This window comes from Tupaia chinensis, unplaced genomic scaffold, assembly GCF_000334495.1.
Source record: "Tupaia chinensis unplaced genomic scaffold, TupChi_1.0 Scaffold000377_2, whole genome shotgun sequence".
In the NCBI taxonomy this organism is placed as follows: domain Eukaryota; kingdom Metazoa; phylum Chordata; class Mammalia; order Scandentia; family Tupaiidae; genus Tupaia; species Tupaia belangeri.
Genome location: NW_006159876.1, coordinates 3227965 through 3242228, shown reverse-complemented (window position 1 = coordinate 3242228; position 14264 = coordinate 3227965). Strand labels below are relative to the sequence as shown.

Sequence of the window (14264 nt, the reverse complement as noted above, 5' to 3'; positions counted from 1 at the left end):
TGTGGTCTCTGGGATCTGAGCACTTGGGAGGGGGCTAGGCTGTCCCTGCGAGGTGGCTGGGAGGCTGAGACGCTGGGGGCTGTAAGGCTGAACGAGGGCATCCCACTAACCACCAGGTCTGCCTCCCATGGCCAGCCAGGGAAGTAGGTGGGCACAACGGTGTCAGGCCAGGACACATCCAACCTGGCCTCTATGGGTCGCCCCTGCCGAGATCCATTCACCAACTCTTAATTATAGCAGTCCCCCCCCCATTCCAATCTGCCTCCTGCCCAATGCCAAGAGATCCTGCCATATTCCTGCCATATGCTCTCTATCTGTCTCCAGCAGGGGACAGGGAGGGAAAGCATGGCCCAGCTGGCCCGGAGAGGGCAGATCAGGGCCCCCAGCATCCCCTCCTTTCCATGTCTAGGTCCAGATCTGGTCTGATTACTTGGGAGGAGTCAGGAGGTTATTCCCACCAGGAACAATGAGGTTCAGCTGATACAAAATGAGCCTTCAGGGGCTCCCCAGGGCCCCCGGAATAAAGCGCATGCTTCTTGGGCTGCTGGTGTGACCCCTGTACCACCTGGCCGGGCACACCAGTCCCACCTGACGCAGACTCCTCCGGCACCCTCCGCTCAGCCACGCCGACCTGCTCACAGCTTGACACTCTGATTGTGCCTGCCTGCAGCCCTCTCTGTTCACATCTGACCAGGAAACGTCATGTCCACCCTGTCTGAGCTCTGGTTCCTGGAATCTCCCCCCCCGGCCCCACCCGAGACAGGATCTGTTTCCTCTGAAGGACCGGTTTGACTCCAGGCCTCAATGGCACACCCCAGGCATATGTCTGGCCTCCCCTGGTCGGTGAGAAGCTTTGGAAGATCACCTGACCTGGTGTGAGCTCTCTGAGCACCCGCCCAGAGTCCCGCCCCAGGCTCCCCAGTCCCAGTCCCACCTCTCGGGCATCATCCGGGGGGGACCAAAGGTGTGCTTGAACAGGTCAGCAAATCTACCGGACTTGACCACGCGCTGGAGCCCACCCTGTGCCAGGCAGCATGAGGGGTCCCAGGACAGAAAGAGCCAGGCCCTGACACAGAGACGGTCTCAGGGGACAGGGTGACAGGCAGGAACAGAGAGTCCAAAGAGCATCATCAGGGTGGCAAGGACTACATGCCACATGCACAGTCAGGACTGAGAACCAGGAAGGCTTCTCAGAGGAGGGGGCATCTGAGCTGGGTTTTGACGGCAAAAGGGCAGTGGGTCAGTGGGTAAAGGATCCCTGTGGGCAGAAGGGAGAGGTGGGGTGGAGATGATGGGAGATGAGGCTGAAACAGGCAAGCGTCAGATTTACAGGGCCCTGAGCTTGGGTGCTTCCCAGCAGGCAGGGAAGAGGCTGCTATAATTGAGAGTTGGTGAAGGGGTCTCGGCAGGGGTGACCCACACCGAGTGTGGAGGGTCACATGTGGGGAGAAAAGGCAGACAGTTCTGTAGACAAGTTTCCAGTGTGATCTCTGGACAGACTGCAAGGGTTCAAATCCTGGCTCTGCGACTTACCAGCCGTGTACCTGTGGGGTGGTACTGAACCCCCTGGACGCTCTGTTTCCCCACGTGAAAGGTGGGCTAAAACTAAAGAATTACTATGGGGCAGAGTGCAGAGAAGGTGCTGGATACGTGCTCGGAGAGCCACTTCCTCCTTGCCAGCCTCAGTGCCACCTGCCGCAGCCCTGCATCCTGGAAGAAACCTGAGCCCTACGTCGGGGCAGCCAGGGGTCCTGGAGAATGACTCCCTGGACCCGGCTTCCTCAGCTACAAAACAGGAGTCCTGATCCTGGCGCAGTGGCTGTGGGAGGGTGAAGCCAGATGGCCAGCTGTCCCTCGGCAGCAGCACCGGCATCCGGGAGGGACAGCCTGACTGAGCTGACCCCAACTCCTCGGGGGCAGGGCCTCCTGCCACGGCCAGGCTCCTCGGCCTCCCTCCCTCCCTGTCAGAGCTGTCCCCTGGGCCAAGGGCATGCTGGTGATTCCCTCCTGAGAAGGCGTCCCCGGAGCTCCTGGAAGAGCAGGCTGCCTGTGTGTGGGGGAGGCGGTGCCCTTTTCATGCCGCGTGGGGCCGGGAGGGGTGTCGGCTCAGGGTGCCAGCCCCATAAGCCACGGCCAGCCCGGCTCCTGCCATGCTGTTCTTTTCGGTCACACGTTCTGGGTGGCCTCCCACCTTCCTCCCCCGCCGCAGTCCCTAGACTCGCTGCACGTCCCTTATTCATTAATTTGTTCTCAGGGAGCAGATGGCCGGGCTGGGCAGAGTGTGCCTCCCCACGATGACACTCCCTCCGACACGCAGCTCACACCACTCCAGGCCACCCAGGCTCCTGCCACGCTGTTCTTTTCGGTCACACGTTCTGGGTGGCCTCCCACCTTCCTCCCCCGCCGCAGTCCCTAGACTCGCTGCACGTCCCTTATTCATTAATTTGTTCTCAGGGAGCAGATGGCCGGGCTGGGCAGAGTGTGCCTCCCCACGATGACACTCCCTCCGACACGCAGCTCACACCACTCCAGGCCACCCAGCTTCGGGCTTTCCCAGTGCAAAGACGACTTTCGGGAGAGGCCCTGTGTGCAGGGCCTGCCTCCCCCTGCCCTGGTCCCAGCCTCTCCCCTGGTCCAAGGGGCACAGGACAGAGGGGAAGGCTGAGCCCTGGGCAGCGGCCTCTCCTGAGGAGGTGAGCATGGAGCCCCGACTGCCCTCTGCCCAGCTGGCCTCCTGAGGCCTGTGACGGGTGGGGCCAGGGATGGAGCCGGCCTGAGAGTCCCTGGGGCAGCCGAGGGCTCTCGGAAGGTCTTTCCTGGGGTGTCATCACAAGAATATGACCTGGTCCGTGGGGAGAGAGGGGGGTAGGGGGAACCAGTCGCCTCCTGTCCTGGGTTCTGGGGTCTCCACATGCTGCTCCCAACACCATCTTATCTTCGTCCTCGTCCCCCCTAAGGCCAGGACACCCTTCTTTCCCATGGGAGGCACATTTGGAAGAGGATGCCGGGGAGGGAGGGGACAAGCCTCAGTGCTTCTAGAGCATCGCTCGGCGGGGCCGTCTGGAAGATGGGGGCTGGGCTGGGGCTCCCAACCCCCTTCACAGGCTCCTCACGGCCGAGGTCACTGGCCTTGTAGTGTCAGACGAATCTGGCTCAGACGCACCCCAGGCCACAGCCTAACCTCTCTGCGCCTCAGTTTCTCCTAGGATCATAGCACGCGATGTCCTTGACGGTGGCTTTCCTGAGCCACCAGGAGCCCTCCCTGAAACCAGGGCCTGTCTCTCCTTCCAGCTCACCTTCCTACCCCTCTGTGGTGGCGCTACTATGAGGACGGGGCGAGGCCCTCTTCAGCCCTGAGCCGCAGCCCGGACCATGGCAGTGCTCCGAGCTTCTGGGAAGGGCTCAGCACACGTGCATTGAGGAACTCCAGCCTGAGACCTTGAGTCCACAAGGCCGGCGGTCCTCGCTCTGACTGCTTCTTGGTTGAAAACCAGGATTCTGGGGTGAGTAGCAGCTCCACTGGAGCGCGGACTTGAGAACGCATTTGCCCTGCATCCTCAGCTTCCGTCTGTCCCCGTCACAGTGGCTGCAGCCCCATGCATGGTGCTGACATGGAGCCCACTGTTCCGGAGAGGCCCCCGGGCACACAGATGCCGGCAGAAGGCGGCCCAGGCTGGTCTGCGAGGGCCTCGGGCTGGGCAGAGCGTGGGCGAGGAACAGCGGGAGTAATTGCTTTGTGGTGCTTCGTCTGAAGTTGCTTTACCTTGACAGCCGGCGCCGGGTAGGGGAAAAGCCACCCGACAGAGAGCTGCGTGCAGCCTCCCACCCGGCAAGGCGGCCCCCGCGCCCTCCTCCCAGGGACACCAGTCTTGACCTGGGCAACCGTGGGCTTGCTGGGTGCCCCCGCCTGGGCAGGGAGGCGGGATGTGAGTCACCAGGCCGCCCCTGACCCGCAGTTGTCCTCCTGCCCACTCCTCTCCAGGCCTAGGGACGAAGAGCAGGAGAGTGGCAGGGAGGCCATCTGTGAGGGTGGGCCGAGACTCCCTGCACCAGGGGTCAGTGGGAAGGTCACCAGGGCCCTGGACTAGGTGAGCTTGTCCTAGACTTTGACTCCCTAGAAACAGCATAGGGTTTTGAGCTGGAATATCCATGCTAACCTCCCCGTTTGATAGAAGGGCAAAGGCTTCTCCCGGGTCACCCAGGCAGAGGTGGAACTGGAAGCCAGCCTTCCCGTGTGTTATCGCAAAGGGCTTCTGCTTCGGGTGGAATGTCTGTGTCCCCCCTCCAGTTCCTACACTGAAGCCCTAATCCCGGTGGGGTGGGCAGGGGTGGGTGGGCCTTTGGGAGGTGATCAGGATGGAATGAGGTGGTCAGGGTGGGGCCCTCATGACTGAGTTCTGGTGTCTCTGTGAGGAGGGGGACACACGCACGACACAGGCACGCTCGCTCCTGTCCTCGCACCACGTGACGCCCTGCACCACCCCAGGACCCTGCGTGGAATTCTCACCCACAGGAAAGCCCACACGGGGTGTGGCCCTTGACCTCAGACCTCAGACCTCAGACCGCCAACCCCCTGAGCCAAATAAGCCTTTACACAGATCCCTCTGCGGTGCTCAGCTGTTCGCCATGGGGACTAAAAAGAAAACAAACCCCTGACCACAGGTGTGCTCTGCCCCACACCTGGCGAGGACACCGCGGGGCCACCACCGCGCAGCACAGGCCCTCGGGGACTGCAGTCGGCAGCACCTGCTCTCGGACCTCGTGCCTCCAGACAGTGGGGAATGAGCGTCTGCTGTGTGAGCCCCCGACTACGGCATCCCGCTCTGGCAGCCCCAGCTAAGAACTCGCGCCCTTCCCAGGCAGCCTGGAGCCTCAGGGAGAGCACGGCTCTGGATCTAACCCAGACCCACGGCGTGTTGGGTGAGTGTCGGAGTTCCTCCCCTTCCCGAGCTTTCATTGCTTTGTGTGTGACATGGGATGACGCGCACACCCACCCCGGGCTGCGGGCATCCTAACCCAGGCGGAGTAAGTGAAGCGCCTGACCCAGTGGGAGCTCCACTCCCAGTCACCCCCTCCTCGGGGCTCAGGGCCTGCGTTCTTCTTCTCTCCTCCAGTCCCTCTCCCACTCCCCGGGCTGCTCTCTGTACCCGCTGTCCGAGCAGCCCCAAGCTTCGGCGCGGCCCTTCCCAGCAGACCTAGGTGGCAGACCCACTGGCTCCCAGCTGCCCCTGCTCCAGGCCGGCGTGAGGTCCGTGTCAGTGCCCTGTGCTGCCAGGCTGCGATGCTGCCACGCTCACGTGGGAGTGTGCCAGGGCCCTTCCCAGGACCCTGCCCATGTCCTTTCCAAGTCAAGAGGATGGCAGGGTTGAACCCCCTGGCTACTTCGTGTCCTGACTGGTCTGTAGCATGGATCTGCCTCCGAACCTGGGCAGAGGAGGGCCTAGGCGGCTCCAAAACCTTCGGTCACCTACACCAAACCTGATACAACCTGGCCTGTGTGCACTGGTCTAACAGGACCTGTCGCCTCTAAAAGGACTCCAGCCCTGATCTTGCAGAGCAGCCTGAGGACAGAAGGCAGGAGAAGGAAGGAGACCAGGGTCAGGTTACAGCTTTGCCTGGGTGGCATGAGGCGACTTGCTCCCAGTTCGGGAGTCAGTTTGCCTGTCTGTAAAAGGGAAGGAGCAGACGGGACCATCGCCGAGGTTCCTCCCAGCTCCTGGCTGAAAGGTTTCAAGTTAGGTTGTGTGCGAGCGCAGTGACTCCAAGTTAGGTCCTGGGATCCCAACGACACACCCTAGCACTCCACCAGCACGCCACCTCAGGAATATGTGGCTACGCAAAAGGCTGAGAAAGAGCTCGGAGACAGGAGGCCGCAGCCACAGCAATGGCGGGGTCATACAACTCAGTACTGAGCATCGAGGAAGGGTGCAGAGACCCTGGGGACACCCAGGTGAGGCAGTGCGGGCTGGGCAGAGCCCTCTGCCAACCTGGTGTCAAGGAGTCCAGGCACAGAGAGTGGGGAACCCGCAGATGGCCCAGCATGCTGAACGGAAGACAGAACCCCTAGAACGCAGATGCAGAAAGGACTTCACCCTGATCCCTCTCTGAACCCCCACTGCAGACCATCGCCAGCCCTGGGAGAGCTAACTGTGACTAGAGCCTTCCTGCCTTTTCCACCGGTTCTCACTGTTCATGCCGAAAATAGTCCTGCCCCCAGGGAAGGCCTGGGGCACAGCCCCGCAGAGGCCCTACAAGTTCACATTTTTGTTTTTCCAATAAATGTCAATTGTACATTTCGTCTCATAATTAGTCTACTATTTGTTCCAATGTAAGGAACAATGTTTACATTATCAAGTAATAACGTGCCATGTCATAATGAAAAATTAAATCTCTACAGCTTCCTGGCCAGCAGGTGGCATGGTGGTTAAGGAGCTAGACTCCTACATGGCCGACTGCAGTTCAAGTCCTGGATCTGGCAGCTTGCTTTCTCACTTCTCTCTCTTTCTCTGTCTCTGTCTCTTTCTGGTGAGCATATGTGCCCTATAGCAAATTAAAAAGAAAAAAATAATTTAAGTCTTGAGAAGAAAAAAACAAACTTCTGTAGCTTGGAGAATCTCTAGCCAAAGTCTTTTCAAACAATGGTGTTGGGAAAAGTGGATAGTCGTGTGCAAAAAAAAGTTGGACTCTCACCTTAGACCATATAGAAAAATTGACTCAAAATTAATGAAAGACATAAATATAACAGCTAAAAACTATTAAACTCTTAGAAGAAACCACAGAAGAAAAGCTTAATGACACTGAATTTGGCAATAAGTTCTTAAATATGACAGTAAAAGCACATGCAACAACAATAATAAAAATAATAGTTGAATTGGACTTCAAAAAAAAAAACATATGCATCCAAGGATACTATCAACAGAATGAATAGGAACCCACAAAATAAGAGGAAATATTTGTGAATCATTTATCCAGTAAGGGTTTAATATCTAGAATATATGAAAAATGGGCAAAGACCTTAAATAGGCAGTTCTCCAAAGGAGTTATACAAATAGCCAATGAGTACATTAAAAGATCATCAACATCACTAATGACTAGAGAAATGCAAATAAAAAACACAGCGAGATACCATTTCGCCTATCAGGATAGCCATTATACATATATTTAAAACCCAGATACTAAGTGTTGGGGAAGATGTGGAGAAACTGGGCTCCTCATGCATTGCTGGTAAGCATGGAAAATGGTTCCGCGTCTATGGAAAACTACATGGCAAGTTGGCCCCATAGCTCAGTGGGTAAGGGAGACAAATCTCACATGGCTGACCTTGATTTAAGTCCCAGCCCTACTGTCCTGAAAGCATTCTGGGCTCCTGTGCGTGCACGTCCAAAATCCTTAGGGGAGGGAGGACTGGAAGAGGAGACTGAGGGTGACCACACCTGGTTGGGGCTCTCTGGCTCACTCTTTTTCTCTCTCCTTGCTGAATACACACACCCTCTGACAATCAAAAAGAAAGAAAACAAAAGGAAAGAAAACGACATGGCTATTCCTCAAAAAATTGATCAACAGAATTACCATATGACCCAGCAATTCCACTTGAGGGTAAAAACCCTCAAAAAATGGAAGCAAAGACGCGAACAGCTATTTGCTGTCGTTGCTGTTTAATTTGCTATAGGGTGTGTGTGTTCACCAGAGAGAGAGAAAGAGAGAATGTGAGAAAGCACCCCAGAGGGGATGGCCATGCTGTAGTCCCTTCTCTTCCCTTCTCCTCTTGGGATTTTGGGCATGCACACATGCCTGGCTTGTTTTTCAAGTCACCGGGTCCAGGATTTGAGCCACACGGTCAGCCATATGAGATCCAGCTTCTGTAACCACCACTCCACTGGCTGACCCTCAAAGGAGTTTGTACACCCATGTTCAGGGCAGCATTGTTCACAATAGCCAAGGTGAGGGCAACTGAGTGTCCCAAGTACCCACCAGCAGAGGAATGATAAGCAAAATGTGGCATCTACATCCAATGAAATACCATTCAGCCTGAAAAAGGAAGGTGTTTTACATGCTGCACCAGGGGGGAACCTTGAGGACATTAAGCTAGGTGAAATAAACCCGTCACAAAAGGATAAATAATACCGTGTGATTTCATCCACATGAAGTATGGAATAGTCCAATTCGTACAGACAGAAGGCAGCACGGGGATGGCCAGGGGCTGTGGGAGGGGTGAGCGAGAACTGAGTGTTTAAAGGGGGCGGAGTTTCGGCTGGGAAGGTAAAAGGAAGTTCTGGGAATGAATGGTGCTGAGTGCAGCAGTGTCACAGAACTGTGCACTTGAAACTGGTTAAGACGGGAATTTTATGTTATATCTATTTTACCACAATTAAAACAGTGAAATCTCTAGCAAATACATACGTCATTTTGAGAAGCACCGGCCTGGGTCCCAGGCTAGGTTAGGAATGTGGGGATATTTCTAAGCTGATCAAGGGTTTATTTTAATTTGCAAAGAGAGCTTAAGGCCCAGTCACCCAGGGGTCCCACACAGCATTCAAGATAAGAACGCACTGAACTTGGCAGAAGCTACAGAAGTTGGGGGTGGCCCAACATGGTTCCTTCTGCCGTCATTACTCATGCCTGCTCTGTCCCGCTTGTGCCCAGCACCTGCGGGGTGGGGGGTAGGGTGTTGCCAGACAGTAGGACAGTGTGTACGAGGCCAGGCGAGTGTGTGTGCATGCCCGAAATCCCAGGAGGAGAATGGAGGAGATGGGATTGTGGCACAGCCTTTCCCTCTTGGGAGTGATTCCTCACTTATCCTCTCGCTATCTCTCTTTGCCCAGTGAGTACACATGCCCTATAGTAAAACCTAAAAAAATCAGAAATGACCTAAATGCCCATCAGCAAGGGACAGGTTAAATATCTTTGAAAATCCACACAATGGAAGTCTATGAAACTATGAAAAATGTACAGAAAGTGCACCCTGTACTTCTATTCACGTGAATATACTCGTGGGGTGGACTCTAAGAATATGGAAACGGGGGGGAGGTGGAGGGGGGGATGCAGTTTCTCTCTCATCTCCACCCCAGCTCTTCTGGGGAGACCTGAGACCAAATGCCACCCTCCAGCCCAGAACCCAAACTGCAAAGCACCATGGGATGGTCGGCAGAGAAGCAGGACCCAGGAAATACAATAATTAAATAATACAATGAAAGCTTAAATTTCCAAGTGAATTCTTAGGTACCATTTATAAAAGTTAACAGGGCATATTTAATTTAGGAATTGGCTCACGTCCTTTTCCTTACCACTGAAACCTCATAAATGAAATACACTGGATCATTGCCCAGTGCGGAAATAAAAGTTATGAATAATGTTTCTACCTCAATCATTGTCAGTGCTTTAATATTCCTAATTACTTTAAAAAGCTAGATATTCAATATAGGAAAACTTCTTTCTTTTTATCTCCACTTGTGAGATTAGTGCAATTTAATAAGAGTCACTCTGCCGTCTTTATTCAGTATAAACTGACATTTCATCCTTTTACTCTTCATTATTATATGGGATGGAGGTTTATGAGCAAGCATGCAGCCAGTCCATTTCCTCAGACTGGTCCACTGAACAGCTCAGAATTACCCACGGTAGCTGGCGTGTGTGCCCACCAGGCAAATCAACATCTCCTCACTTCCTTTATGGAGCAGAAAGAAATTAGTGCAGGCCTTAAAGAAATTAAGCTATGGGGTCATAGCTTTTGTTCTTTTATAGAAGAATGAAAAGTCTCCCTCCCCCCCCAGTACTATCAATAGATTCGTCCCCTTCATGATCATTGAAGACATAAATTCCTTGGCAGCGACAGAGGGCAGGCCGGGGGCAGGGAGGAGGATGATGAATCTTTATAACCCTCCCTGCCACTTCCAGGAATTTGTCCCAAGAAAAAAACTGGGACAAACAGCCAGAGATCCACGCATGGAAAGAACCCAGACAGCACGATTACAAGGCCCTCGGCCACATGCCCAGAATCCAAGCAGCTCTAGGCAGCACGCCCCACAGTGTTTGTAAAGTTCAGCTCTGAAATCCCACGCCAGTTCTGCATGCGACCTGAGGTTACAGACTGTCCTTGTTTGTGGATGTGAGCAGTCACGTGCCCCTTCGGCCACGTCATTCTCACTCAGGGTGCTGCCCAGACCCCACGAGGTATCCTGTCACATGACAGAGTCACCACATACTTACTAACCTGAAAAATACCTAAATTCTGAACCCAATAGGCCCCGAGGATCTCAAAGGATGATGGGCCCATACTAGTGAAAAATCAGAAACGACAGGGGCCAGAGACGGTACGGTGATTAAGGTGCTGGACTCCCATATGGCCGACCATGGTGTGAGCCCCGGACCTGGTGGCTTAAAACTCACACCTGGTGAGTGTGTGTGCAAGCCCCAAATCCTAGGAGAGTAGAGGAGATGGGATTGTGGCACAGCCTTTCCCTCTTGGGAGTGATTCCTCACTTTTCCTCTCACTATCTCTCTTTGTCTGGGAGTGCACATGCTCTATAGTAAAACCTAAAAAAATAAAAAAAATCAGGAATGACGTAAATGCCCATCAGCAAGGGACTGGTTAAATACCTTTGAAAATCCATATAATGAAAGTCTATAACACTATTAAAAATGTACAGAGAGATTCATGTTTATTGACAAGGAAAGAAGGGCATGATTTAAAGTTGAACTTAAAAAGCGAGTTATAGACTAGCACAGACGGTGGCTCTGGGTAACGGAGATCATATCCAGACCACGGGATGTGGAGACGTGTGGAAATGATGGGGAGCACAGGCACCCGAATGCCACTGCGGTCATCTCAGGGCTGGGGGTGTTTAGCCCTTTCTTGTCTATTGGTGCAGTTTGATATTTTTTAAACATAAATAGATATGATCATAAAATTACAGAGAAAAAAGCAATAATGATGCTTTCAATTAAAAAAAAAATAAAAGCTTCTCTGCAAGCAAGTCACATGTATAGACCCTATTAAGAGATTTCCAGAGACACCCCTTCCTGTGGCCCCGGCCTCCTAAGACCCTACGGCACTGAAGGGCTGCCCCTGGAGAGGAACTGGTTTCTCCTACGAAGCCTCCGTGGCTACTACTCTGTGTGGCACGCCAACTGTTCTGGGGTGACGTCTCTGCACGTACTCTGGAGCCTTGTCCAGTGGCTCCTCGGGAGGAGGTCCACAGTGATCCATCCCTGACCTCTGTGGCTCCCAACCAGCACCCATGAGAGACAGATTTTCTCTGGATACAGGGAAAACGTCCCAGGGGTCAGAATGTGCTTCCACAGGAGGTGGTGAGCCCCTTGTCACCGGAAGGATTCCGAGTTAGAAAGCTCTCTGCAGGGCATCTAGACAGGGCTCTAAATGACACTGAAAGTGTGAGTTATGAAGTCCCTTAATTCATGCTGCTGTCCTTCGAAACAGGCTTGGAATCTACGTTAGGACTTGCTGTGGGTTTGGTGGGGCGTGCCTTGGAGTAGGCCCCGGGTGGCGGCCCTTCACTCCATGCGGGGAAACAGCTGTGGGTTGCTCAGCACCAAGTCTGACACTGAACTGGGGGCTGAAAGAGCCCAGGGTCGTTCCGTGAAGTAACAGGTGTTTCCTTGTGTACTGGCAAACTCACTCTAGGGGCAGGAATGGTCTACACTGCCCATCCTGTTCATCAGTTGCCACCATTCTTCTCTTCCATGAGACTTGAAACCCTGAGAAGGCACAGACCATGTCTGAAAGGCCCTCCAGGGCCCGCATGAGTCCTGGGCATCTACTTAGTGAGCACTTAACACGCTAGCATGCCAATGTATGCAGGCCCAGCCCCCAGCACTTGGGCTGAACCAAGAAGGGTACCCTCTCCGTTCTAATCCCGCAGCAGGAAGCAGACCCAAACCAGCAGGGTCCACCTAATCTGAGTTAGATATTTCTTCATCAAAGACGCACTGGGAGCAAAGCTGTTCAAAACAAAACACGGACTGGGGAGAAGCTTTCAGATGTTTCACTCGATACGTTTCCTGTGGTTCAAGTCCCTGGGAGACCCGCTAAACACAACCCTCTAACTGACCCGTGCTGTGGCTCTCCTTTTCATTGCCTAGCCCCGTTTCTCTGCCATGGGCCACTTCAAAGCAGCACAACAGGCAGAAGGAAGAGACCACTATGGCCACCAGAGGCCCCAGGGCATTGGAGACAGTCCCTGGGGTACCCCAAAGAGTCTCCTGGACTCCCTGGCCAAGACGCCGTACCAGGCTCAAAACAAAACCGCACACCCAGTAGCCCTGCTTTGGCTGGCCCATTCCCATTCGCTCAGTAGCCACGAAGACTCCACTCAAGGGCTTACGGGAGAAGGACCGTAACTGGACGCTTCTCCCGCAGCAGCGAGAGTAGGCAGGAGCACCACACTGGGCCGGTGTGGACCTGGCAACTGCCCCTGCCCCCACCAAGCTTTTGTGACCAGCACACTCGGATGGGACAGGGAACAAGGAGTGGCTTCCCATGGCGCATGGTGAGGCTCAGCCCTGACAGATCAGCTCAGCTTGTTACCCACTCAAGTCCCCATATCAGACGCTCTACCCCAGCTCTGAGCAACAAGAAAGCTGTGCTTCCACACTAGTCAAGTAAGCCCGTCGCGTTAACCAAGCACTGACGCAGACTGTGCCTTCGGAGGGAGGGTCATGTGCGAACATTTGGGAAAACAAACCAGAGGGGACGGTCTCGTCTTCAGCTGGGCTCTTGGCCAGAATTCCCGAGCAGCTGCCAGGAGACCACTCAGGGACCCAGGCCCTCAAGCTGCTCTCAGCGTCATACTCCAGCAGCAAGTGACCCATTGTGGGCCACTGAGTCATCCCTAAGTGCCTCCACCTGGCTCCATGCTCACCAGGAAGGCTTCCCAGGAGAACACGACCATCTGCCTGCAGAGAAGACAGTGACCGCCCTGTGAAGGTCCTGTTTGCCACTTTTGGAAACGCAGGGCTATCCCAGTACCCACTGGTCCCATGGATCGGCCCCTTGAGCCTCTGTGGGCACCCACAGGGTGCCCTAGCAAAGCCAAGGACCAGGCCTAGACCATGGTGACCTCCTGGGTCTGAATCCTTGAGAGGCCTTTCAATTCCACTTCAACTCTCAAAGGCCATCTCTAGAGGCGTTTCGTCAAAAGTCAGCGTTGCACAGGTGGCCCGCAACTTCCTAGACACACAATACAGGACACTGCCATAGACCCCACAAACCATCACCCCTGACCCCTCGAGTCCTCTGTGTGGTAACTGTAGAAACAGCACCTCCCCGGTACCCATGCGGGCGCAGACAACCCCTCCCGAGCCACCCCAGCCCACCCTGAGCATGCAGAACCAGGGGCCCAATCTCGAAGACCCAGACTCACCGCTGGAGCAGTCAGGCCCTCCCCAGCCGGGCTCACAGTGGCAGGTGTCCGGGGAGACGCAGCGGCCGTGCACACACTCCTCCGTACACAGGGCTGAGGGGCACAGAGGGGGAAGAGGCAGAACAGTGAGACCAGCCAACCGGGCAAGGGCAGAGCCCAGCTTGTCCCAACTCCCCGGACCCCAGGCTGCTCAGACGCATGACTGGCTCGGGGGAATCAAGCGTCTCCTGACCTGAGTCCTTTAATGAACTCTGAAATAGACCCTACGAGAACACGTTTCATCCTACAGTGAAGCCCAAGCCCAAGCCCAAGAAATGGTGGCCTCAGCAGCTTTTCAAGTCTATTTCCAGGCCAGCTAGTGGTATGGTGGTTAAAGCGGCTGGGTCCCACATAGTCTACGGTGTGGTTCGAGTCCTAGACCCAGTGGCTTGAAAAACACACTGGGCTCAGGGGCAGAGAGAAGCAGGTAGCTGGAGGTTAAGGTGCTGGACTCCCACAGGATCGTCCACAGTTCAAGTCATGGACTCATTTACTTGGAAATTATGCTATGCGTGTGCCCAAAGTCCTGAGAGGAGGGAGAGACGGAGAAGGGATTGTGGCAGGATCATACATATCCCAAGAGGGGGGTAATTTCTCTCTTTCTCTCTCTCTCTCTCTTCCCCTCCCTCCCTTGTAAGTACACTAGCCTTCCAGCAAAATTTTTTTTTATAAGAATGAACATTCAGGGACCAACAGTTAGCTTAATGGCTATGTCACTGGACTCCCATGTAGCCGACTGCAGTTCGAGTCCGGGACCCAGTGGCTTAAACTCACGCCGGGTGTGTGTGTGTGCGTGCCCAAGATCCTGAGAGGAGAATGGAGAAGGGATTGCGGCATGGCCATACC

At 54.5% G+C, this 14264-nt stretch overlaps 1 protein-coding gene across 1 annotated transcript in view; it reads right to left on the bottom strand.

Annotated features, from left to right (window-relative positions):
- MEGF11 (multiple EGF like domains 11) overlaps positions 1-14264 on the bottom strand; it is a 273906-nt gene that overhangs the window by 206378 nt on the left and 53264 nt on the right. The window contains exon 4 of the mRNA XM_027773823.1: positions 13380-13472. Coding sequence (XP_027629624.1) covers positions 13380-13472 — 93 coding nt within the window. The remainder of the gene's footprint in view (positions 1-13379; positions 13473-14264) is intronic.